The sequence below is a fragment of the Phyllobates terribilis genome, unplaced genomic scaffold, assembly GCF_046119375.1.
Source record: "Phyllobates terribilis strain yellow unplaced genomic scaffold, ASM4611937v1 Scaffold_2__4_contigs__length_985480577, whole genome shotgun sequence".
Classification (NCBI taxonomy): domain Eukaryota; kingdom Metazoa; phylum Chordata; class Amphibia; order Anura; family Dendrobatidae; genus Phyllobates; species Phyllobates terribilis.
In genome coordinates, this window is record NW_027362762.1 from 269775852 (window position 1) to 269787924 (window position 12073).

At 46.0% G+C, this 12073-nt stretch overlaps 1 protein-coding gene across 1 annotated transcript in view; it reads right to left on the bottom strand.

Annotated features, from left to right (window-relative positions):
• Nucleotides 1–9305, bottom strand: part of RBM26 (RNA binding motif protein 26) — a 109537-nt gene extending 100232 nt beyond the window's left edge. Inside the window, exon 1 of the mRNA XM_073664090.1 lies at nt 9023–9305. Coding sequence (XP_073520191.1) covers nt 9023–9081 — 59 coding nt within the window. The 5' untranslated portion in view covers nt 9082–9305. The remainder of the gene's footprint in view (nt 1–9022) is intronic.
• Between the last annotated feature and the right edge of the window lie 2768 nt (nt 9306–12073).

A 12073-nucleotide genomic window follows, 5' to 3' on the forward strand; every position in this document is an offset into this window, starting at 1 on the left:
CCGACGTCAGCGTCGAGTGACCAGTCACATGCCTCTGACGTCAGCACAGGTCCTTCAATCCACTGCAAAGTGCCGTGAAGCAAGTAGGAGCGCAGCGCGGGCCGCCGAAAGGTAAATAAACATTTATTTTATTCTTTTTTTACAGATTTTTGCAGAAACGCATTAAAAACGCATCGTGGGCACACAGCATCATCGAGTTAGGCGGTGTGCCCACGATGCGGTTTTAACGCGTTTCTGCAGCGTTTTTGCAGCTGCGGAAACGCATTAAAAACGCATGGTAGAAGGCCTGCCATGTTCCTCAATGATAATCCGCATGTGCAGTGCACATGCTGCGGAAATTTCCGCTGCGGATTATCATTGCGGAAAAAAACGCAGCACTACCAATTATTTTGCGGAAATACTGCGTTTTCACCGCCATTGACTTGCATTAGAATGCCCAATTCCGCAAGACTGCATCTGTACTTGCGTAATTGGCGCGTTCTAATGTGCGGATGGTACCCCGGTGTAGAGGAGAAGAGAGTCTCATCCACACCCAGGTACCATTAAAAAAGCTATAAAAAATATATGTATACTTACCTTCCGGCGGCCCGCGGTGCGCTCATCCATGCTTCCCGGCACTTTGCAGTGGATTGAAGGACCTGCGCTGACGTCAGAGTCATGTGACGTGTCACGCGATGCTGACGTCGGCAGGTCTTTCAATCCACTGCTGCCGGCAGCCGGGACCGAGCGAAACAAGCCAACGCGGGCCATCGGAAGGGTAAGTATATATTTTTTAATTTTTACCACTCTCTCGGGTCACTCTATATAAATCCATGCCGTTTGCATGGATCTATATAGTGTGACCTAGTTGTCACAAGCACTTTCCAAGTGATGCTAATCGCTTGGAAAGCGCTTGTCAAACCGCATGCGGAAATGTCAGTGAATAATGCTCCATTTCCGCATGTCCCTGGCAGGAAAAACGCATGTACAATCCGCATGTACAATCCGCATGCGTTTTTTTTCTGCCAGGGAGATGCAGAAACGCTCAGGAAAAAATCCTAAGCATTTCTGCATCGTGTGCACATAGCCTAACAAGCAATCTGTTTACATATGGTGAGATGAAGTCGGGGTTACTGGAAAAAATTTATTGAAATAACGAGTTTAAGATTAGGCATTTTACATCATCCTTGTCTCACACCTTACAGATTTCTAGTCCAATGCCCTTGGAACGACTGTAGAATTGGCCTCTCACCGAGAGTCTAATCTCTGATTTAGGCTAAGTGCCCACGATGCAGAAATGCTCCGGATTTTTCCTGAGCGTTTCTGCATCTCCCTGGCAGAAAAAAAAACGCATGCGGATTTTACGTGCATTTTTTTCAGCCAGGGAGAAGCGTTTGTCACACGTTTTGCACATGCGATTTCGCATGCGGGTTGTCAAGCGCTTTCCAAGCGATTTTAGCATCACTTGGAAAGTGCTTGACAACTTGATCGCACTATATAAATCCATGCAAACGGCATGGATTTATATAGTGTGACCGAAAGAATGGTAAAAAATAAATATTATACTTACCTTTTGGTGGCCCCCGGTGTCCTTATCCGATGCATCCGGTCTCCCCGGTGTCTCACGGTTGTGTAAAAGGACCTGCCATGATGTCATTTAGTCATGTGACGGGTCACACGATTGCCGACGTCAGCGGTCGCGTGACCCGTCACATGACTAAATGACGTCATGGCAGATCCTTTTAAACCATTGCGAGCTGCTGGGAAGCCAGGACGGATCGCTGAGGAGACCGGGGGCCATCAGAAGGCAAGTATAATTTATTTTTTTATTTATATTCTTTTTGTTTTTTATAAGTACTACGGTACCCGGGTCTGGAGGAGAGTCTCCTCTTCTCCAAACCCGGGTACCATCCGCACATTGAATCGCTTAATATCCGCATGTGCACATGTAGTCATGTGGATACTATGCAGTTCAATGCAAGTCAATGGCGGCGAAAACACTGCGCTTCCGCAAAATAATTGGTAGTGCTGCGGATTTTTCCGCAATGATAATCCGCAGTGGAAATTTCTGCAGCATGTGCACAGCACATGCGGATTACCATTGGGGAACATGGCTGGCCTTCTACCATGCGCTTTGTAAACGTTTCTGCAGCGGAATTGCCACTGCGGAAACGCTTAAAAAACGCATAGTTGGCACACAGGCTTATATGGGATTTTACAAAGTCCTGACGATAATCTGTTAATCAGGCATCCATACATGCTCAAATGGGAAAATTACTTGGGTAGAATTCAGTGATGTTGACTGGTCAAGAGCAGTTATTACGGCATCATGTAACAGCTACAAAGAAAACCAAGACAAAATCCCACATTTCTGGTATCACACTCCAGAACTCCTACATAGATGAATTCAGCCTATTTCTACATTAAGTTGGAGATGTGCCTTGCGAGAGGATCTGCCTTCCATCTATTTTGGGATTGTTCCCTTATAACTTTCTTTTTTGACTAATGTGCAATTTATAATTGAACAAGTTTTGGATCTGACCCTACCACTAGACCCTCCGATCTTCCTACTTAATGTCTTCCCACAGAATGAATCCAGAACTGTTAGACTGCTCTTGCATATGGTGATAGCTGTGAGATGTTTAACCCCTTTCTGACGTGGAGCGTACTAATACATATCTGTGCCCTGGGCCTTATTGGGCCGGATACATAATAATACGCCCTGGCGATTTTGCCCGCACACACGCTGTGCGGGCGTGATTGCCGCTGGGTGTCAGCTGATTCTCACAGCTGACACCCGATGCTGCACCGCTCCCAGCACATTAACCCCCGAAATGCTGCGATCTATGTCGATCGCTGCATTCCGGGAGTGAGCGCCGCTTACTTACCTGCTCACCGGCGTCCCACGCTGTCTCTGTCGAGTCCCGGTGGTTGTCATGGTGACCCGATGTCCAGACAGCAGGAAGTTACTTAGATCATGCGCAGTGCATGATCAAGGTAACTTCTGCATGCAGGCCGAGAGCCTGTATTGCACAGGGATGCTGCTGCATTCCTACGCTATACAGGCGATCAGACTGCAAAAAGTGAAAGTCCCATAGTGTAACAAAGTGTAAAAGTTATAAAAAAAAATTAGAAAAAAAAAAAGTGAAAGATAAAATGAAAAAAAAATAAATATATTGTACCCATAAATAAATATTATTCTGAAGAAAAAAAACAACAATAAAAGTACACATATTTGGTATCGCCACGTCCGGAACGACCTGACCTATAAAACTGTCCCACTAGTTAATCCCTTTAGTGAACACGGTAAAAAAAAAAAAAAGCAAAAAACGATGCTTTATCATCATACTGCCAAACAAAATATGGAATAAAACATGATCAAAAAGACGAATATAAATAAATGGTACCGCTGAAAACAATCTTGTCCCGCAAAAAACAAGCTGCCATACAGCTCCATCAGCCGAAAAATAAGTGATAGCTCTCAGAATAAAGTGATGCAAAAAAATTATTTTTTTTATTGTGTAAAAGCGCCAAAACATAAAAAACTATATAAATGTAGTATCGCTGTAAACGTACTGACTAGAGATGAGCGAGTATGTTCTGTTAACCCTTTCGCCGAGTATGCTTGGGCGAGCACCGAGTATTTACAGCGTGCTTGGGGATATGGTTGAATCGCTCCCGTGTGCATGATTTGCGACTGTTTGACAGTTTTAGTACATGTGAGGAATGTCTATTTCTTACACATTCCTCACATGTATTAAAGTTGTCAGTCGCAAATCATGCACACGGGAGCGATTCAAACATAACACCGAGCAGCTGTAAATACTCAGTGCTCGGCCCGAGCATACTCGCCGAAAGGGTTAACAGAACATACTTGCTCATCACTAGTACTGACCCGAAGAATAAAGCTGCCTTATCAATTTTACCACACGTAGAACGGCATAAAGAAAATTCCAAAAAAACAATTCCTGAATTGTTTTTTATTTATTCTCCCTCCCAAAAATCGGAATAGAAAGTGATAAAAAATGTCACATGCCCGAAAATGGCACCAAGAAAAATGTCAACTTGTCCCGCAAAAAAACAAGCCGTCACATGACTGTCGGCCGAAATACGGAAAAATTATAGCTCTCAAAATATGGCGACGCAAAAACTAGTCTGCAAAAAAAAAGCGTCTCTTAGTGTGTGACAGCTGTCAAACATAAAAACTCGATATGATTCTGGCATCGCTGTAATCGCACCGACCCGAAGAATAAAGTCGTCTAATCACTTATACCACACGAGGACAGTAAACGCTAGGGTTAAAGTTGTGTTGGGAGTGGGATTTTTTCAAAAGTAAAGGAAAAAAAAAAAAATGATGACGATATGGTGACTAATGTTTAGCACAAGTGCTCTCTACTTGAGTTTGCATCGGGTACTCGGGTATGCACCATGTATCACGGGGGCTTGAGTGACATGCTCGAGTCTCCGCCCCACATGCTTTGCGGGCAAAAAAAAAAACCACACGGTATTGCCTGCCATACACAAGCGATCCCCACACTGTTTTTTTTGGGTGTCTTAACAACCGTGAAACATGCGGGGCAGGGACTCGAGCATGTCACTTGAGCACCCGCAATACTTGGTGCATACCCTAGTACCTGATGCAAACTCAAATAGCGAGCACTTGCACTGAAGACTAATGACAACTTATTCAAAATGATGACCTAATGTTATCAAATTCTGTGTCGTACCTCTGGGTTCAAAATGTTCACTATACCCTTGATAAAATCCCTTGAAGGGTCTAGTTTCCAAAATAGTGTCACTTGTGTGAGGTTGCCGGTGTTTAGGCACATCAGGGGCTCTCCAAATGCAACATGGCGTCCGCTCGCGATTCCAGACAATTTTGCGTTCAAAAAGTCACATAGCGCTCCTTCCCTTCTGAACCCTGCCGTGCGCCCAAACAGTGTATTTTACCCACATATGGTGCATCGGCGTACTCAGGAGAAATTGCACAACAGTTTTTCTGGTCCATTTTCTCCTCTTACTGTTGTGAAAATAATAAAAATTGAGGCTAAAACATCATTTTTGTGGAAAAAGTTTAAGTTTTTTATTTTCAAGGCTCCATGTTATAAACTTCTGTGAAGCACCTGGGGGTTCAAGGTGCTCACCACACATCTAGATAAGTTCCCTGAGGGGTCTAGTTTCCAAAATAGTGTCACTTGTTTGGGAATTTCCACTGTTTAGGCACATCAGGGGCTCTCCAAACGCAACATGGCGTCCGCTAATTATTCAAGCAAATTTTACATTCAAAAAATCAAATGGCGCTCCTTCCCTTCCGAACCCTGCCGTGCGCCCAAACAGTGGTTTGCCCCCACATATGGGGTATCGGCTTACTCAGGAGAAATTGCACAACAAATTTTGGGGTCCATTTTTTCCTGTTAACCCTGGCAAAAAACAAACTGGGGTCTAAAGTAACATTTTTGTGAAAAAAGTTAAATGTTCATTGTTGGTTTGGATTGTTCAATGTAGTTTTGAGCACCTTGAGGGGTGCAGTTTTTAAAATGGTGTCACTTTTGGGTATTTTCTGTCATAAAGGCCCCTTCAACGTCACTTCAAATATGATGTGGTCCCTAAAAAAATGGTTTTGTCAATTTTGTTGAAAAAATTAGAAATCGCTGGTCAACTTTTAACCCTCATAACTTCCTAACAAAAAAAATGTTCGTTCCAAAATTGTGCTGATGTAAAGTAGACATGTGGGAAATGTTATTTATGAACTATTTTGTGTGACATATCTCTCTGATTTAAGGGCATGAAAATTCAATTTTCAATTTTTTCACAACTAAACGCAAGTCATATCGAAGAAATTTTACCACCATCATGAAGTACTTACTATATGTCACAAAAAAACAATCTCAGAATCAGTGGGATCCGTTGAAGCGTTCCAGAGTAATTACCTCATAAAGTGACAGTGGTCAGAATTGTAAAAACTGGCCCGGTCATTAACGTGCAAACCACCCTCAGCGGTAAAGGGGTTAATAGCATCCCATTGGAAGCAAACCTCTCCCCCATCTTTACTAGACCTATACACTAGGATCAAAGACATCAGAAACAAAAATAGGGTTGAGAAATTTAATCTTATCTGGTCAACTTGGGATGCTTTTTGGAAACCCCTGAATATTTGAAAACCAGCTCTACTGACTTACTCATTCCCCTCCTCATCTTTACATCCTAATTAGCGATGATCAAGTAAATTTCATTAACGCTTCCTGGCAAGCATGCTAGGGTGCTCGCCGAGTATTTTGGCGTGCTCGGGATTTCTTTTATTGTCGCCACACCTGCAAGTGTCACGGCTGTTAGACAGCTGTGACACATACAGAGATCAACTGACGGACAGTCAATCTCTGCATCTGTCACAGCTGTCTAACAGCCGTGACACTTGCAGCTGTGGAGACAATAAAAGAAATCCCGAGCACGCCAAAATACTCAGCGAGCACTTGAGCGTGCTCGCCGGAAAGGGTTAATGAAACTTACTCGATCATCACTAATCCCAATACCTACATTTATCCTTTCCCACTCTGTCTATTGTAAGTCTTGTATGTCTCCACCCCCCCTTCACAGATTGTTAACAATCAGAATTTTTGATTAATATTATAATCCAGTACATATCTATTATGTATCTGGTTTAGTCTGTTTCATTGAAATTTTTCTGTATTCATATACTTCCCTTTTTATTTTTCAAGTCAAGCGCCGGACTGCCCCCCTAGAACACCCAGCGCCCCCACAACACTCATCACCCCCCTCCCCCACCCCACGGTCGCTTTGGCTCTCTTTGTCTGAGGGTCGCACAGGGACAGCAGAATGACCGCATGTGGCTCACAACTTGCCCTGGTCAATTGTGTGGACCCCTCCCTATCTTTTCCCTGACAGCAGAAAGATTGGCTTGGCTGTTGGCTTTCCAATGGATGATCTTTTTTCTCTAAGCAGATAATCCGCCCCAGAGAGTCTGCCCGTTGTTAAACTGAATACCACATGATAGAGGAGCTGAATAAAATGCAATTTTTCTTTTTTTTTTTTTTTTTTAATTGGGCGCGATTCATTAAGACTGGGCGTAGCGCATGCCAATCCTAATGAAGCGCACGCTGGATTACTACGACCTGATTCACTAAGCAGCATGCACCATCACTAGTAATGTATGCCAGTCTGGTGACAATAAACTGAAAAAGAAATCAATAGAAGAAAATCACAGACAAAAAAAAAGAAGCAGCCATACTTGTGATACCATGTGCAGACCCTAAAGAACAACAGGCTGCAGCAGGTCCCCATGATAAAGGCGGGGGCAGCACAGCTTTTGGTCCTTAAAGTGAATTGTTTTGAATTTAGTATATGGACTCATGAGATAATGAAGACCCTTGTTTATTTTGGCCAAAATATCAATCGATGCTTCAAGCATTATGTACATTATTTATGCAGGGTACAGACCGGGCCCTTCAGTGGTGGCTGGGTAATGTGGGTGCACTTATGGTATTGGCAGCCCACCTGATCAAATAGTAGGGGTGTTGGTAATAGACTGTTATCTGGGCAGAGGTGCACTTCACGTAATGGTGTGAATGGCACCCTATGCAGTCTGTGTGCATTTGGAATACTGGCAGCCTTCCCATGGGTGTTTGGTGGGTTAGTGGTTGTTTCATTAGTATTTTGCACCTGTGCTGCCCCCGCCTTTATCATAGGGACCTGCTGCATCCTATTGTGCACGAGCGGCCACGACCACGCCCCGTCCATATTGGTGTAGCTGGCAAGGACTGACGTATCTACGACAAAAGTCACAATATTTTTACACAATTACAGAGTTGCACAAAAATATTGTGACTTATTAAGGTGTTTATGCCAAAGTTGAGAGTATCTAATATGCTAATTTCCCATTCAACCAAGGGAAAGATTACTTTTCCCTTTGTATGATACCCAAGCATTATAAAAAAAAACCTTCCCCAGAGAAGGCAGAGAACAGGCTTCACCGCTGATTTGGGGAGACGGATGTGTAACCTTATCCCACAGATCTCCGCACTCCCTACAAGCACCAGGAGATGTGTGGTGTACAGTCATTGCACACACCGTTATCGCATACACCGCTATTAATGCACACACCGCCATGGACTTATCCCAGGTATCAGGGAACAATGATAAGATACCTGGGATAGATCCCGAGCGTTGGGTCTGTGATAAACGCTGCTCACAGGATCATCTTCATCACTGCAGCTCTCCTACACCAGCACCATCATGACAATCATCATGTAATGATGTGACAGTGTCGGGAGCGCAGAGCTGCAGAGTGAAGCAGGGTCCGGTTACACAATATGACATGCCAGAAAATCCTTAGGCTGTAAGATACATTAATGGCATTATGTCACAGCACTGTGTGAAGTAGGAGGTATGGCCTGCTGGGCTCCCCAGCTGGCTGCCATCCTCCATAATGATGTCCTGGCTGATAACAGGGAACAGCAGCTGTACATGAGGCTGCAGACAGTCCCGGACACCTGATAACAGAGCAGCAGCTGTACAGGAGGCTGAGGACACCTGATAACATAGAGCAGCAGCTGTACAGGAGGCTGCAGACAGTCCCGGACACCTGATAACAGAGAGCAGCAGCTGTGCAGCAGGGTGCAGACAGTCCCGGACACCTGCATGGCTGATAACAGAGAGCAGCAGCTGTGCAGGAAGCTGCAGACAGTCCCGGACACCTGCATGGCTGATAACAGAGAGCAGCAGCTGTGCAGGAGGCTGCATGCAGTCCCAGACACCTGCATGGCTGATAACATAGAGCAGCAGCTGTACAGGAGGCTGCAGACAGTCCCGGACACCTGCATGGCTGATAACAGAGAGCAGCAGCTGTGCAGGAGGCTGCAGGCAGTCCCAGACACCTGATAACAGAGAGCAGCAGCCGTACTGGAGGCTGCAGACAATCAAGGCAGGTATTAACCCCTCACATACAATTAACCACATAAGGGCCCGGGCAGTGGAGCAGACATGCGCACATCCCTCCCCCCGGACACCGCGCACACGCTGCACTCACATAGGCTCCAAGGTCTTGGATAACCAGTGCTTTAACGCGTCGAAGTCCTCTATGATCATGTTCGTGCCTCTCCTGCAGCGGCAGCACGGGCTCAGGCCGGAGTCAGCAGCAGTCTCCTCCGCAATGTTCCCACAGCCGCTCACCACCACCTACCGCGGTAACGTCACCATTAGGACCAGAGCCCCCAACACACCGCAGAAGCCCGTACTGTAAGATGGCTGCCACCAGAGATCGCGACACCAGAACACTACGTCATGACGTTGCAAGCACAGGTCCAACATGCGCATGCGCAGTCGTGATGCGTGGGGCACTGGCGCTGCATTGTGAGGGGGCGGGATGTTTACCTCAGACAATCTGCCGTCTGCCCTCCTGTGGAGGCGCCTGTACCCGGCGGCGCGGAGCAGCGCTATGCCGAGCAGCGTCTCCCCAGGGGGTTTCCGGCAGTCTCTCTTACGGCTTTCGTCTGTAACGTAAAATAATGTATTTAACCCTTTCCTTCTGTCTTCCTTGTATCCTCTTCCTACACGTTTCCCCACTGTTTTATGTTTCCGTTTATGTCTGGGGTTTGGTTTCTGTGTGACCCCATTCATTCTATCACAGTGCACTGGAAAACAGAAAATGATTCCAAGTGTGCTGTCCCCGTGTCACCCCGCGCTGTCCCCGTGTCACCCCGCGCTGTCCCCGTGTCACCCCGCGCTGTCCCCGTGTCACCCCGCGCTGTCCCCGTGTCACCCCGCGCTGTCCCCGTGTCACCCCGCGCTGTCCCCGTGTCTCCACTCTCTGTCCCCGTGTCTCCACGCGCTGTCCCCGTGTCTCCACGCGCTGTCCCCGTGTCTCCACGCGCTGTCCCCGTGTCACCCCGCGCTGTCCCCGTGTCTCCACTCGCTGTCCCCGTGTCACCCCGCGCTGTCCCCGTGTCTCCACTCGCTGTCCCCGTGTCACCCCGCGCTGTCCCCGTGTCTCCACTCTCTGTCCCCGTGTCTCCACGCGCTGTCCCCGTGTCTCCACGCGCTGTCCCCGTGTCACCCCGCGCTGTCCCCGTGTCACCCCGCGCTGTCCCCGTGTCTCCACTCTCTGTCCCCGTGTCACCCCGCGCTGTCCCCGTGTCACCCCGCGCTGTCCCCGTGTCTCCACTCTCTGTCCCCGTGTCTCCACTCTCTGTCCCCACTCTCTGTCCCCGTGTCTCCACTCTCTGTCCCCGTGTCTCCACTCTCTGTCCCCGTGTCTCCACGCGCTGTCCCCGTGTCTCCACTCTCTGTCCCCGTGTGTCCACTCTCTGTCCCCGTGTGTCCACGCGCTGTCCCCGTGTGTCCACGCGCTGTCCCCGTGTCACCCTGTGCTGGCCCCGTGTCTCCACGCACTGGCCCCGTGTCACCATGCAGTTGTGTAGTTGTAGTTCTGTGGTGTTGATTGTGAGGACCTGCACACAGTCTTTTCTAGGTCAGTGTGATTATTCTGATCCGAAACTTGTATGGTTATTTTTTTATTTAAGTGGTGAAACAATTTGGAAAGTCGTAAAAAATATTTTGCTTTTGTCTCCATTTTCTTGAGCCCGTAACGTTTTGATGTTTGGGAGCTGAGGGCTTTTCTGTGTGATGAGCCGATGGTTTGATGCCGCACATCTTTAGTATTCAATGAATGTTCAGGTGCACAAATACACTGTGGTCAGTATACAGCCATGTACACACACGATGCGTCATCATGCTGCGACTGGTGAATACATGGACTCCAGTATTGATGCAAACACTAAACACACAGACGTAAGCCGCACAGCGTATTTATGCACCTGTGCATTCATTTAATATTAAAGATGTGCCGTCCTATTTATTCTCTTGTGTAGCGCATATCGGGGGTGACCCCCTCCAGGGCTTAGCACCCTTATCCACCCACCCTTCCCACATAAGGTATTAGTTGCGAGCTATGCTCCATTTCCTTTTCACTCCCCATTCACGTGAAACTGGTTTGGCACATGGAGAGGTAAGACATTTAGTGGTTAGGGACCATCCTTATTAAAAGGTCACCTTGACATGGTTGGATGTCTTTTAAGCTCATTGATCAAAAAACCTTTACATTTTTAACGTTTGGAGCAATATTGGAGTCCATGTATTCATTAGTCCACAATGTGCTGACGCATCATGTAGGTATAGGTTTTTTTTTATACCATTTTGAGGGACATGCAACGTTTTGATCTCTTATTGGAATTTTTATGGCGTTGTGGTCTGATTTTTTTTTTCTCATTACAGCGGTTAATGAGTTAATTTTATATTTTGATTAGACTTTTATGGACTCTACGATACTATTTGTTATTTTTTTTTTTTTTTTTTAATGAATAGGGAGACAATTCAGACTTTTTCCTAATTTTTTAAGTATTGCAGTAAATTGTAAAAATCATGGTCTCCCACAAAGCTCAGCCAGTTGCCTTCTTGGCAGGCACAGGGTGTCTTCAGCAAAACAACCCATTGTCACCCTACAATCGAGTTGTGGGATGTCAATGGGCATGCGGAGTGGCTTAACATCTGGTTCACACATTTTAACTGCCGCTCTTTGAGGGGACCTTGATCAGTCAATCGGTTATACTGCAGTGTTGCAGCTTATGGAGACACTGTGGTTCTCCTATAGTGCTCAGCCTGTAGCTAAGCTTCGCCCTGGGTCTGTTTTTTGTATCATACACATTTCCCTATTTTCTCTTTTTAAATGGTTTTAATATGTATATCCCTTTGAATTGATGTACCAATAAAGAATTTTAACATTTATCATTGGAGAAGAGTCTCTTTTTTTCGGTCGGATCTTTAGAGATAGACATACAGACAGACATATAATAATACATTTATACATATTCTGCAGCACTTTACAATTAAGTGGGGACATATAAACAGACATATAATTGCACAACCCCCTAATATATAATAAAATTGCACCCTTTGGAGCTTATTGGACAGCTTTTTTTGATTAAATAAATGAAAAAAAAATTACGTGGGGTTTCCCCCCAATTTTTGTAACCAGCAAAAGTAAAGCAGACAGCTGTGAGCTGATATTATCAGGCTGGGAAGA